Genomic DNA, 14,390 nt, shown 5'->3' with positions numbered 1-14,390 from the left:
CGAGGTTTACATGTATTTGCACTCTTGTTATCTGCATGTGCTACAAGAATAAACGAAGAAAGAAGTTAAGTCCATCGGGTATCGAAGTATCATACGCATATCATTTACTTGGCATCAGAGAAAGTGGAGCGACACCACACCTTCACCAGATTATTATCAGCCATACAATTTCCAAATGGGTCGTAGGATTCTTTGACTGAGCTGTGACGGGATTTCATTTTATTTCATGTATTTATCATTTGCCTTTATTATATATTAAAAGGGGAACAAAGTTAATTTGCATAGATAATACATAAAAAAAATAGAAAATAGTAAAGGGGAAAGGCGAGGAAGTCTCAAGAAGCCATGAAGACTTACAAGTGAGGCTCCCTCTTTAAATAAGAGTTGAATTTACCTTTTATGTAGAACGTAATTTCACAAGTCACCTCGCTATAAAATTCATTCGGTATTTGGCAAATTAATTAAATAGGATTCAAGTAACCGTTTGAAATATCTTATATCGTTAGATTCAACTATCGAATGAAGCATTCTATTTATCTGATCAAACCTATCAAGGATTTGCAATAAAGCCGTACAAGATGAAGCTGTGTAATAACACTCTCGCGTCGCCTTCAGAACCACAGAAACTGTTAACAGATAAAGCACACACAATAGCCCTTACATCTCAATATCAGGGTTCGCCATGTTTAATTTCTAACCTAAATTGTGTGACGAGGCAGTAGTCATAAAATCACCAGATAACACAAAGTGCTGAGAATATTAACATTGACAACAAATTTGTTTGGTTTAGTTTGTAAACAAGATGACAGATCAACATTTTAAAATACATTACACCACCGAAAAGGCGGCACAGCCCTGAATCTCTCTAAACTGTTTTGAAAATTCCTCAGATTTACATCGGCAATTACCGTGCCTCAACTAATAAAAAAAAAAAAAATCAAAGTCACCACCTTCCCCACCCCTTCGTAGTTTTGATAAGCTACTCCCTTCCAGAGGGATAACGACTGTTACATATAGATGGAATAAAAGGAATTCTCCCGGGCCCTGCTCTTGACAGGAGTTCCTGAAAAAACTCTTAGTCGTGATTTAGCAACAAAAGCGCACAGCTTTTTGCAGGTGCAATTCTGTGCCAAACAGAAACAGAGAGATACCACCGACTTGCAACATTTGCATCTGTTCCCCGATCATTAAAAGACGAAGTTTACCTATCATCAGCTGACCACCAAGTAAAAGTAACACTTTCAAGCAGTCTTTTTAAAACACTCTTTTGCGTAGCGCCACTAAACATTATAATGTGTTACGAAGTTCAAAAATTTAATTATGGTTATTGTTTTAAAAAACTCGATTCATTTGACACCTCTTGTTTAGTTATCAGATATGCGAGGCAGAATGTTTCCCTGCCTGTTCAGGCTGACCTATATGGTCACATGCCTACTCGCAGACAAACATGACATGTGACGTGTATTTTTTTTGGTTAGGGTAGTTTCACCAGAGTCTGAATATTTGCGTTATTGTTACGTCAGGATCTCCTTGAAATAATAACCCAAGTTTGCAACGAAATAAAAGTTCTAGGCCAAAAAAAACCACCATACAATACAGAATAAGACAAAGCCTGAAAAGAAGAGGCAGGTGAGACTTGTTGGGTAGGGCAGTTTGATTGATTGGCGAGTGCTAAGTGGGATAGAAGTTGAAGGATCGATCGGTGTTCTGAGTGTGCAGTTGTAGTTGTTGATCGACGGGTGGCGTGTATCGAGGTCAGAGTAGGATGTTTAGGAACCAAACTCTGTAGTAGCAGAATCAATCGGTTTGTACTCATACGAGCCTCTGCCGTCCATGCACAAAACATACTGAAGATAAAGACAGAGAGAAAAGATACCAGGTTAGAAAGAGAAGTGCCTATTGTCCAAGCATTGTCCCCCTTATCTTGTCTTGATAGCAACAGAGAAGGGTGAATCGAGTCCTGCTACGGACTGACGGCGGAGACAGTGACTGAGAGTAACTCACGTCTGTCAAATGTTAATGTCTAACTTCTTTAAACCGATTGGTCAGATTTTGCCTTTTAAAGCTCATTTAGGTTTTACCAGTTTCAGCAATAGAGAAAGTAACTCGAACAAATCCGGAACTCCGCTGCTTCCAACACTTTTTATCTTGTTGAGGGGAAGGGGAGGTGGGGGAATGGGCGTCGTGAGATTGATGTATACGTATCAAAAAGAAACCGCCCTTGAACAAGGTACTACTGACGGAAGGCAATCTATTGCAGCAATGCTGATTAAAAATTCATAAACAAAGGAGCATATGAAACAAAATAATTACAAACCTCGTGGTATTTCCACAATGACTTGCGATGTGAGACAGTAAATAATGTGATGCCAACCTACATGCAGAAAACAATGTATTTATGGCTTTATGATCAAAGGAAGTATTCCTTAACACTTCCTGGCACGAATACCATCAACAACATTCTACATGCAAAATTGTTCTGGAGAAAACAAGAATATCATTCAGTGTAAAGGAATCGGAAAGGGCAACTAAACACTACCGAGTTTAAGCAGCAGAAAAAAAAGGTGTAATTTAATTCCTCATTCAACCCAGCAAGAGGCAACGCGTTGTTCAGTTTCACGGTTCGATAAAAGACCGTTGAAACACTTCAAGCAAGGCCGAGGTGAGGGAACGTGCAATTTTTTAGAGACTAAGACAAAAAAAGCCTGTATTTTAAAATTTCCCATTGGCGGAAGGTGTCTGCTGACCAGAATTTTAACTAGATTGAAGGTATACCTCTCTACAGCGTGTATACATGAAACCCTCCACATCCACACTAACTGCACTAGTGCATTCATCCAGAATAGCAAACTGAGGTTTGTGGTAGAAAAGACGAGCCATCTAATAACGGTATAGAAAAGATGACGTTAATATCATAAACACCACTCTTCAAAAAATAAATCAAAACATTAGCTCACGTTGTCGTTCAGTACCACAAAGGTAACCAGGAAAGTGACCAAGAGCAAGTCACGCAACACTGTCGCCACAAGCTGATAAATGTTGTGTGACATGGTTGCAGTCAAGGTTTCAATGCATACTTACTGCCATCCTTTGCTTCTCACCACCACTCAGAACATCCATCCAATCCTAGGGAAATAAAAAACATACATATTTCTACATTAAAAAGAATAAAGACACTCTTCTTCGTCATTTACCGCATGAACATTGAACATGATTGACAAGATATACTTCAAACGTCATTGACACTTCATTAGTTTACCTGGATCGAGTCCCAGCTTCCTTCCCGCTCAAGAATATTACCAAGATGAACCTGAAACACAAGTTCACGAATTAATGTGGGAATAGTGAAGGTTAACTAACAATATGAGAGATATCTGATTTTCCAACTTAAAAATTCGATCCGTGACATGTGCGGTTATTATTGTGAATGAAAATGAAAATTTGCGTCTTTCAATAGGAACTTGATGAGTTAATAAATCATGAACCTGTTTTAGATAATCCTCAAGGTCTCGGTCCGTAAGTCCTTTCCGGTGCAAATCTTCCACAGTGTCGGGATAAATCACCTGATCCCGCAACGTTCCGAGGGCCATGTAAGGACGCTGAAAAATAACATTTGAGAACGATTGTGCGCACGCCGAAGACAAAGTCATTTTTTTAAGTTGCCTGATTAACAACTTACTCAGTAATAATGATAGTCATAATAATAACAATAATAATAATAATAATAATAACGATAATAACAAATTATCGGAATAGTGTAGAAAATAGAATATCTTTTGTACCCCGAAAAATCTTAAAACTTGTCCCTGTTTAATCATCACTAACCTGCGGTACATAGAAAAGCTTGCTCTTGTTTGGTTTTACTAATTTACCACCAAACAGCGGCCATAGCTGTCAAACAAAACACCTCAATATTAAACCAAGTGTAAACAATACCGAGCTACTTAAAAAAGAGCTTGATATTAATTTGCCAGAAAAGAAGGGCTTTAAAATAAAATTGTTATGAATATCGTTGATTTCTCTAAAGAAGTTTACTTGATTAGCATTTGTTTATTAACTAACATCCAGTATTCTAACAATGTTACCTCTCCCAAAATCCGGAACAAAGAACTTTTTCCACATCCATTTGGCCCGCAAACTAACACATTCATGCCCGAACGTACCTGTGGAGAAAAAATAGAGCAGCTACATGTACAAGATATGCCATCATAACAAAACCTTAACGAGAAATTGTTTTACGGTCACCCATAAGTATCACTACAAATACAAATCACTAAAAAACCACTAAAACCTCAAAGAAGAACCACAGCCAATCGCTGGGAGAGAAACGTCATGGTCCACGGAGCGAAAGAAGCACGGTGTTTACCGTATCATGATTAGTTAAATCACCGTATTGATTCCGATCAGTGAGTGCAGACAGTAAATTATTACATCCAAGCCAAGTGTTACATATTTACCTTAGTGGGACGGTTCTCACCTCAAACGAAAGGTCGTTCACTAGAATGTCTCCATTGGGTGTAACCAGAGGAACATGTTCAAATCTGTTAAAAAGAAAGAAAAGACTGTTTTACTTGTCGAGTCACATACACAGTCAGTTCCCTACAGCACCATTTTCGTGTGTTTTTTTGTTGTTTTCATTCAGTAATTAGTGGTAATAAATATTTTTTCTTGTTATTTTGATACTTCGTTGTGCAACAATTAACCCCCATAGCCACGAAAAACGAGACCATTTAACGTTGACTAAAAATTATAATAAAACTAATCTGATAAAGCTGATTCACAGCCGACGTGCAGTGCTGTAACAAAAAAAATTGTATCTTTTGCTTCAATCATATTAAATGACAGGTTTCATACAGAATAAATTCAAACGTACAACATGATTTCAAAGCTGTAAAGTGTAACAGAACTAACCTGATTAGATGATCAGTTTCAACTATTTCGCCTTGGTTTGGAACCAAAGAGCTCCTAGGAATCTTATCTAATAAGAAAAAGGGAAACAGTGAATCCATCTGTCGAAATTGGAACTGTCAACAAATTTAAGTGAGCTTGACGGTAAGGTAAGAACAACAAGAACGACAGTAACACTAATTACAATACACTATACTATAATGATGACGATGACGACGCACTGATTAACGTTTCCTTAGACCAACAACAACTGCTTCACTCTGTCAGTTTTTGACTTAAATGAAACCCACACCCTATGGCGGCCTCTTAAATTGTGAACTGTACCATGCACTTAACATAAGATAATCATTCTATCGAGCCTGTAGAAATTGTTACTTGCACCTGCTCTCCCACTGTTCTCTCCCAGTTTTCAATTTACATACCACGCAGCGATATAAGTATGGCTCTCCCCCATCCCCTTAATTTTTCCTCACCATAAAGTAACAGCTAACTACACGCACTGACCAAGGTAAATGACAGCATGTCAAAGTTTTTTCTGGTTTTGTGCCCTATATATTCTTGAGCTTATGTTTCGTGACAAGCGCATTGGCACAAGGATAACACTACCATATGCTCCAGTCCCACTGATTCCAGTACGAAACTTTCCCATCGGCTTATGTACGGGTCGTGAGTAGAAACCGCAGAAAACGCAACCATAAAAAAACAAGGACGCCCTTAAACTCGCCTCACGTCAACTCACATGCGCAGGTCTTGCATTTATATCACCCAACATGGTTTATATTATAATCATGTTACGTTTGTATTATATTCATATTGCTCCAGTGGTTTGTACCTTGCCGTTCACCGTCTCCCTCTGCCTGTGGACTCGACTGATTGATCATAGTTCGTTGATATTTTCCTTTACTGAGGTCTTTTAACACTGTCATTAGCTCTGAAACTCTGGAAGTATACCTGAAGAAAAACACATCGATACCCAAGTTTTAGTTAAATTACTCCTTTTTTCAAACAAGTTACACAAATTTAAGGAAGAGAATTCTAGAGCCAAGCAAGTGGTATATGAGTTTATTAGTGCTTCTGTTCACCAACTTACCCTGCCAGTCGAGTTAACTCTCTGCCCGCCAACACTAGGCGACCAATAGCTTCTGCCATTTTCACTAACATCCTGCCACTTCTGTAGTAGTCCTGACACAATTTGAAAAAGAAATTTAGCTAACAAGAACACTAATGCTGTTTGTCAGGTCTGTCTGTCTATCTGTCTGTCAGTCTGTGTCTGTCTGTCTGTCTTTCTGTCAGTCTTTCTGTCAGTCTGTCTTTTGGTCTGTCTCTCAGTTCTTCTGTCTGTATATGTTGTCTGTCTATCCGTCCTTGTCAATCTCACAGTTCGTCTGTCTGATATTTTCCCTCTATCTGTGTATGCCCATCTTTCTGCCTGTTTCTCCACAGGTTACAACAGGTTCCCCTAACCCTATTCCTGTCTCACTGCTCGTCTGTCTGTGTCTAGCTATCCTTAGAAATGCATTGAACAAACCTCCATTCTCTCACTGTGTGTGCTGTTGATGTGCCTTGTACTTGATGCACTCAGAAAAGGACGACTGACAACTGAGAATCCTACAGCAGTAGCTATATCTACAATCAGCACACCGAAAAAAAACGCAATCAGAAAGGAACTATCCTTTGTAGCGAATCTTTCCCATTTCCTTTTAGCCAAGTGGAAGACAGTAGAGAGTTGATTCTCTTGAAAATAAGAGCTTTTAGTAAAACAAAAAACACAAAGTCCACAACCAGACCAACTGACTCCTACTCATAGATGAAAAGAAAAAGAACTACATGTAAATGTGTCTGAATCTAAAGGTAAAGTCAATTCTTGTACCAGTAAAATACTTACATTTTGCTATAATATTGTCAATAACTCCCATACTAGATCTAAACTGAATGAAATTTCTCAGATGATCAACCTACAAAAACAAAACAATGTAATAAGCCTAAAGGCCAGATTTTTATCTCCTTCTTTATCCAGTGGTGCTTGTCATTCCTGTTGCAGCAAGTGGAGACAAATAACTAAGTAACAAGGCCTTGATTATCAAGTGATAGAAATGGTGGTACAAAAAACAAAAAAATAAAAATATAACAATATGTAAATAAAGAATTCTGTGTAATCATTCACTATTATTACAATTATCTAAGTTTCTTACCAGCCTGTGAAATGTACTTTCAATTGTAAGTTTTTCCCTTCTCCCTCCTTGGTAGAAAGCAATTTCCTCACTAAAGTTTCAAGTCAAAATAAACAGTTAACCAAACCATATGTTATGCAATATTACCTGATGGAATATACAGATCTCTTTCCATATGTCGCCCTGCTTGAGCCAAACAGCTTACTCACTCTGTGGCTGAATCAGGATCTTTTTTTACATTTTATTTAATCACAAGCAATTCATCAGCTATTCTTTAGAGAGTTTTGTTGATTTCTCATTTCAACAACCCCAGGGATACCACACACCTAGTCTTGTAAGGATCGACAGCTATTCCACAATGTGGTGTCATTTGAACATTAAGTTTGTTCTCGGAGTCCCTCAGGGTGTAGCTTGTATTGCCCTTAGTCCTTGAAATGTCAGAATGCAAGCAGCTGTATTCTGCAATTTTTGCAGTTTGTCATGTAAAGTTACTCTAGAGGGTTACACATCCTTCTCTGTAACATGCTGAGGTACCACATGAATTATAAAAAACACTTTTCTCCGTTATCATTCTCAAATGAAATTTATATTCATTTGTAGACTGAGTAAGCATCTCCTAATTAAAGAAAAGGCATAAGAGTCATTTCATTTTTAGTCTCCCAATTATGTACAATAATCTTATTTACCTGTTAGTTATGAGCCTTGAGTTCACATATCTGAACTCTCCTTCAAGATGTTGTTCATCAGCTGTCATTCTACCAACTGGCCGTCGCAATCTAGATTTTTTATTTTCATAAACAGGCATGACAATCATTTAACAATCCAAATTATTAAATCAATATACCCATTTCTATAAAGTCATAACATCCAATATGTTTTTAAGTCAGCAAACCGTTATTGGTCTGGTTTTAAACTCCACAATCCACTCTGGTGATAGCTTTGGTTCAGGTTAATGAAATGGCAACTACCTGTGTCCTTTTCACAACTACCCATGCCTGGATCATCACATGGAATGTTCAACTAAATTATTCTGTTCAAGTCTTATTCTATTCAAGTCTTATGCCATGTCAAAGTCACAAAGTATTGTCTATAGCAAAGTTGCTGTTCCTTAATGTGTGATACATTGAATAATGTCTACTAAAAAATAAATTTGACACAGAGTCATAGTTAACTATTGGAAAATTTCACACTGACCATTAAAGAGTGTTCATTTAAAAGAGAAGAATGTATAGTTATGTACATCCTAGCAGTACCTTGTTAACAGAAGTCCTGAGAAAGCTAAGTATCCCAACATTATGGCTGGCCCCTAAAACAGTGACAATTATAAGATAAAGTAAACATTAGAAAAATACAAATTCATTGAATAAAATGACATATAAATTTATTTGATTAAGTTTCGCAGATGGTTCTGTTATACTAACCTGTATACCAATAGCTCCAGCCAATCTTTGTACATATATGGCTATGTCAAGTATAGGCTGTAAATAGTTGTAATCAAAAAGGATAAAAAAGCAGGTAAATACAGCTGCCAATCAGAACTAAATAAATGTAAATAAATGTACAACGAGGAACAAATAATATTTTGGTACAATATATCCTGAATCCTGACCCTAAGCATAGGGAAACCCAGTGTAAAACTCTGTATTTTGTACTACTCACTTTACTTATATTGGAGTACAGTTCAGCAAGACTGTTGCAGAATTTATCCACATCCTTTATGAAAAAAGAAAATACAGATTCTAGTGATAATCTTGAAACCACATTCATAAGAAGACAAGCAAGTAAATATGAAGCTTAAGACCAAAACATACACCAACTGGAAAAGTAGGTGACAAACTATCAAACCATTGATCCCTTTACATTGTTCTGACCATAAAAGAGACAATCCAGTAACAGTTAGATATACTAAACTTGCATCAACCACTTATAAACCTTCAGTATCTGTTAGGTATTGTAGTTGACCTGTGCTGTGCTTCCTCAAATCACATGTTATCTTTTTTTACACACCCACCTGAGTTAGAAGTTGATCTGCATTTGCAATGCGGTTATCCAAGTTGCTCATTTTATAGAAAGTAAAAGAGCTGAAAAGAAAGTTTCAGTGAGATCAAATTTTATCCTGTGGTCTTTTTTCCCAGAGCATTTTACTTGACACTTCAAAAATAGAGTAAAACAGTTCCACAACAGAGTTCACAATTTAAATACCTTAGATACTTTTCATAGAGATGAAGAGTTAATCTGGAGCGGAACCTCAACTTGAGCTCACTTAATCCAAACTAGAAAAGGTAACGAAAAACAACAAGAAGTAATGTTAGCCTCAAACCTAATAAAACCTCTGAATGAGGAAAAACAGAACACAAATTACTTCAAAGACTTTTGCAATTGAAACTGAAGAAACTTTTGAGTATAAAATTAATACAAAGTAAAAATAACAAAATCTGCTTTCAGAAAGGCAAAAACCTTTGGATCCATACAATACAAGTTTCTAAGATTCAGTCAATATCAAAATTTTACACACACCTTTAAGAGTTGGTTTATCACAGATATCTGTGAAGAATAAAAACACAATAATGTATCAACTTTAACATAGGGTGTAATTGTGTTTTATATCAGGTGATGATATCAGAGATCTCACCCATAAAAATCCAACTCATGTAGACTTTTTCTTATTTTTAAAGATTAAAACTTTGAAAAAAGTATTTGAATTTACTTACAAATGGCATTGCATAAACCAGTGCAAGGAGATTGTCTTTAAATCCTCCAAAATCACCGCCAATAATGGACCTGATATATCACAAAATATAAAACAGTTTATTAAGTCTGCATGTTGAGTACATAAACTTATGAAATTGTCCACGACATGTAGCAACTAAAACCAGATACATGACTTTGGACAGAGTGATATGTGATGTCATACAGCACAGTGATGTGTGATGTCATATAGCACAGTGATGTGTGATGTCATACAGCACAGTGTGATGTGTGATATCATCTGGTACAGTTTGATGTGTGATGTCATATCGCACATGGTGATGTGTGATGTCATATGGAAGTGTGATGTGTGATGTCATACAGCACATGGTGATGTGTGATGTCATATGGCACATGAGGTTGTGTGATGTCATATAGCACATAGTGATGTGTAATGTCATACGGCTTATGGTGAAGTGTGCAGACAAATTGCAGCATTCCACGTATCATATGAAAGTAATACAAACTTGAGATGATATTTGAAATACAAAGTGCAATGATTAGTAGAATCAAACATTAAACAATATGAACACATACCTCTCAATCGATGTCCCATTGTTTATCATCCATACATCACAGTATGTCCGAGCTATTAGAGATACAGCAACAAGTAACAGGTAACCACTCTAAAGATGTAATGAATAATATTACTTGAGGACTGACTACTACAAAGTTTTAATAGTTACAACTGTATTTCTATTTTGAAAAACAAAAACTTTTAAACCAAGTTTTCTTGATTGGGAAGTTAAAAATTCCCAGCCCACTCACTCTCTCCTTCCTTAATGACCAAAACAAATGTTGCAACAGGAAGATATTGAAATGACAATAGATTATAACCCACATAATTGGTTGAATTCAGTATTTAAGCCATCATACCAAATAAAACAGAAAACATCAGTATACAATACTTCAAACATCTTAAAAAGCTTAATGTGTGTTAAGTACCTCTGGTGAAAGCCATCCAGGGATGATAATTTTTAAAATCTTGAGCAGTTGCCTGCGTAACAAGTAGAGAATAACACCACATTTTGATAACCAGTTTGAAGAGTGGCTAACATTATCAGTGGGCAAAAAAATAACCTTTTTTCCAAAAAAGTTAAAAAATCAGCATCTTTTAAAAGAGGTAACATAAAATTAAAATCAACACTAATCACATGTGATGTTTTTTACCCAATTAATGCACATGACTGACTTTTAATGTAGCATAAGCAAGATCTTGTGCATGTAGCACTTATGGCATTAAGCACAAAAGAATTTAACAGGAAACAAACAATGTGTTATTGGTAATGTTTTATTGATCATGAGCATCTCTTCATTCTAAATTCTTGCAGGGTGAACAGTAAATAAACTTTTATTACCTAAAAAACACACCATCAACAGCAGCCTTTCCTTTCTTTCTGTTTTTTTCCTGAAAATATTAGAAAAGGGTAAACTTACACGAGTTTCATAAATATATTAAAAAATTAATCAATGCCTCAAATTACTTAGCAGGGAAATCAAAACACTTATGATCATTATATACCAAGACTTTCACTCAACAAAATGAGCACTGTGATTGGTTGATTCTTATCCGACCAGGATACAATTGCACAGTTGTTGCCCACAACCACGCCGAATACAAGAGCATGTTTTTTCCCCGTGATTGTTTAAGGGAAAGTCTAAATAATTATGTAACAAAGCACTTGATGTATGGTCCCTCGGGAAACTAGTTAGTTTTTTTTTCCTCGAGTCCTGATGTTTCCCGAGACGAAGTCGAGGGAAACATCAGGACTCTCTGGAAAACAAAACTAACTGTTTCCCTCGGGAACATGAATTAAGTGTATAATATTTACCTCCTCTAAAGTAATATGCAAATCACCAGTCACATCTTTTCTGCAAATTGAAGGAATACTTTTTAGGTAAGTTACAAAAGATAAAAAACAAATAACATACACGTACTCCGCTACCCGAGCTTCAGCCAGTTAATTCTAGTAAAAGGCATCGCTATCTTTCAAATCACCAGCGCGCTGTGCAGTTTGCATGACGGTGCAAAGTGCAAAAAATCTCAGTGACGAACAAGCCATGGTTCGCATGATTGAATTGTTCGTACAATTCTATAATCCAACCTTTTACTACTCAGCTCGTCAAGCTTTTTCTTCCACAGCACAATAATGCCAGCAGCAACTGCTGCAACAGCAATTCCAGAAGCTTTAGAGTTTAAAACCGGCAACCGCACTGCGATCTTGCTCAATACGTTCACCATGTTGATTTATTTTCTCCTTCTTAGCTACCAGGCCTTCAATGCTACTACCTAAGGAGGGGGGGGGGGAGGGGGGCTGAGAGAGTTTGTAAAGAAGAATTAGGCTAACGCACAAGCCCCTCCCATGAACAAAAAGACGTTTTGAATGTTTAGTAAGAGAATAAGTTGCCTTTACATTATAATTATCCTTAAATTATTTTCGATGTCTGAACTCACATATTCCTTCTTCTCTACCTATCTATTTCTTACTGGATCTTTCATAATCATGTGAACTGTTTCTTTCTCATGTCATGTAAAAATGTGACTGTCTGCCATTTGTCTGTTTTAACAAAAACAAATAAGAGAATTTGAAAATTTTCCTCGATTTGAGATCTTCGCAGGATTTTGACCCTGAATTTTTAATTGTGATTTGAATTTGTTGTTGTTGTTGTTGTTTTGTAACAAGGATTGATAAAAGCATTAAAACGAGTCCTGAAATCGAAGTTTTATTTATTATTGAAAAGCACAACAACCTATAATTACTCATTAATTAGATAAAGAGATTATAACATTAATCTCTTGTCTATATTGAATGTCCTTGCCGTCTTATTGGAAATTTATGAAAAATTAATTATCCATGTGTTCCTTTTTTTTTCGCCTGTAAACTCTTACGTCTCAGTTTTGGTATTTTCCTCCTGTTTTGCTTTTTTCAGTTCAGAATTCTCTCTCCAAAGTATTGGACTTTTTGCTAAGTCACTGCAATACTGAGGAGTAAAACCACGAAGTGGAGAGGCCAAGACACGCAAATCACTCGTCAGGGGAGGTAGAGCACCTAAAAAATCACACAACTTTGTTGAGGATGATCCTTTTTTAGTTAAAATTTTCAAAGGTTGTTCCTGAGCAGAGATTCTCTCAATTTTAACCACCTTGTGGTACCGTTGGTTTGAACGCTCTTCTAAACTCAGGGTAGTATCAGTAATCTTTGACCGTGTCCTCGGTGTTCTCAGTTTCTGTTGACAAACTGCGGTGGCAGTAGAGTGATGTGAAAGGTACAACTTTGGTAATGCTAATTCTTCAAGCTTGCTAGCACTAAGATCTTCTTTTTGCCCAAGAGAAGAACTTTTTTGCGAATTATCTTGTTTCACACTTTGTCCAGAAGGTTTATCAAAACCGTCTTTCTTTTCCAAGAGCTGACGTTCTTTTAGTTTCAACCTGTATTTAAGACGGGTCAGGTTTTCCGATTCGTTGTCAGCGCCATATACTCTTAGTAGATTTTGAGATTTTTTTCTACATTCTGTACAAAGATGACAATCCGTTTTCATCAGGGACATCACGGGACCTCTCTCGAAGACTGGAAAATCCATGCGTTTTATCCCATTGGTGTTATACTTTTTTTTTACATGAGGAAGGCGGCACGGTGAACAGGGATTCCATGGCATTTTTGAACTTACCAGAAGTATTTCAGAAAGTCTGCTGATATCGAGCTCACCTTCACGAAGTGCGAAAGAACATGTTTTTCTTCCTGGTCTGTGTATTTTTTTATTTGTATGTTGAACTGTACAGTCATCATCAGCACATGTTTTAATTTGTTCATGCAATCTACGCACGTTACTACCCCGTTGAAGTGAAACAAGACGAGATATTTCAGCTCTTCTGACTTGCTTGTCCATAAAACCCTTTAGGCCGGATGGCTGCCTATTATCGTTAGCTGTTTGAACTGAATCATTTTCCCAAGGTTGTACATTGACAGTTGATAGTGTCACCAGTTTACTGCTTTGATTCTCACTTTTCTCCAGGGATAGGTCAGGTTCCCATTCGTTGTAAACGGTGGCAGTATTCTTCTCTAATTGGTACGAATTCAAATCGAATTTTGATCCAGAAGGACTTGAAATTTGTTCGCGAGAAAATTCTTGGGATTTGTTTCCCGACCTCCGAGTTCTTTTCGCCTCAGAAGACATTTCTCCCTTGCAGTCAATCTTATTTACTTTTTTGGATCGCACTGTCTTGATCTGAGAATTCTGATTATGCCCTGGAACGGCCATTTTTGTTGTGTCATCTACGCTACTTGTCAAAGAGGCTTTTGAAGAAATATACAATGCTGGCCGATGTATCTTTGCATTGTGAAGTGCTAATGCAACGCGAGGGTCACCCTTTTTTAACTTGATCATCTCTTCAGCAACTTGCGCTGTAACTTTCCATGAAGTGGACTTGGGTTCGGTCGCTGCACTAGGCATTCTCAGCATTAAGTTTCGTCACTATCCTATGACTCGATGTAAACTTGACAATCAAACAATTGAGCGGAAAATTGTCCTTTGTTTACTTTTCGAGCTGCCCGAGAGAACTTT

At 36.9% G+C, this 14,390-nt stretch overlaps 2 protein-coding genes across 2 annotated transcripts; both read right to left on the bottom strand.

The window, feature by feature from the left end:
* Positions 1-397: 397 nt before the first annotated feature.
* LOC131778014 (ATP-binding cassette sub-family D member 3) lies at positions 398-12,074 on the bottom strand. Its single transcript, XM_059094389.2, has 28 exons — positions 11,933-12,074; positions 11,660-11,699; positions 11,186-11,235; positions 10,773-10,824; positions 10,365-10,453; positions 9,791-9,860; positions 9,597-9,623; positions 9,282-9,352; positions 9,091-9,160; positions 8,739-8,792; positions 8,501-8,557; positions 8,333-8,385; positions 7,766-7,855; positions 7,101-7,170; positions 6,794-6,863; positions 6,437-6,534; positions 5,999-6,090; positions 5,741-5,859; positions 4,912-4,978; positions 4,478-4,541; positions 4,086-4,163; positions 3,826-3,891; positions 3,486-3,599; positions 3,260-3,310; positions 3,082-3,126; positions 2,776-2,880; positions 2,318-2,374; positions 398-1,847 (listed from the first exon to the last, which is right to left on the bottom strand). The coding sequence occupies exons 1-28, from the start codon at positions 12,067-12,069 to the stop codon at positions 1,770-1,772; spliced, it is 2,034 nt and encodes a 677-aa protein (XP_058950372.2). The 5' UTR covers positions 12,070-12,074; the 3' UTR covers positions 398-1,769.
* A 639-nt stretch (positions 12,075-12,713) lies between these two features.
* Positions 12,714-14,279, bottom strand: LOC136277356 (uncharacterized). The gene has a single exon (XM_066159381.1). It carries the CDS (start codon positions 14,277-14,279, stop codon positions 12,714-12,716), a length of 1,566 nt encoding a protein of 521 aa, XP_066015478.1.
* Positions 14,280-14,390: the final 111 nt, after the last annotated feature.

Source organism: Pocillopora verrucosa, chromosome 12 (assembly GCF_036669915.1).
Source record: "Pocillopora verrucosa isolate sample1 chromosome 12, ASM3666991v2, whole genome shotgun sequence".
Lineage (NCBI taxonomy): Eukaryota > Metazoa > Cnidaria > Anthozoa > Scleractinia > Pocilloporidae > Pocillopora > Pocillopora verrucosa.
The sequence above is the reverse complement of the archived record's forward strand: the minus strand, read 5'-3'. Positions and strand labels throughout refer to the sequence as shown.

Coding starts and splice junctions, on each gene's coding strand:
- LOC131778014 (XM_059094389.2), bottom strand. CDS start 12,069: ATGGTGAACGTATTGAGCAAGATCGCAGTGCGGTTGCCGGTTTTAAAC. Junction 6,535..6,793: donor TGACAATATTATAGCAAAAT/GTAAGTATTTTA, acceptor TGCTGATTGTAG/ATATAGCTACTGCTGTAGGA. Junction 1,848..2,317: donor CATTGTGGAAATACCACGAG/GTTTGTAATTAT, acceptor CTTTATCTTCAG/TATGTTTTGTGCATGGACGG.
- LOC136277356 (XM_066159381.1), bottom strand. CDS start 14,279: ATGCCTAGTGCAGCGACCGAACCCAAGTCCACTTCATGGAAAGTTACA.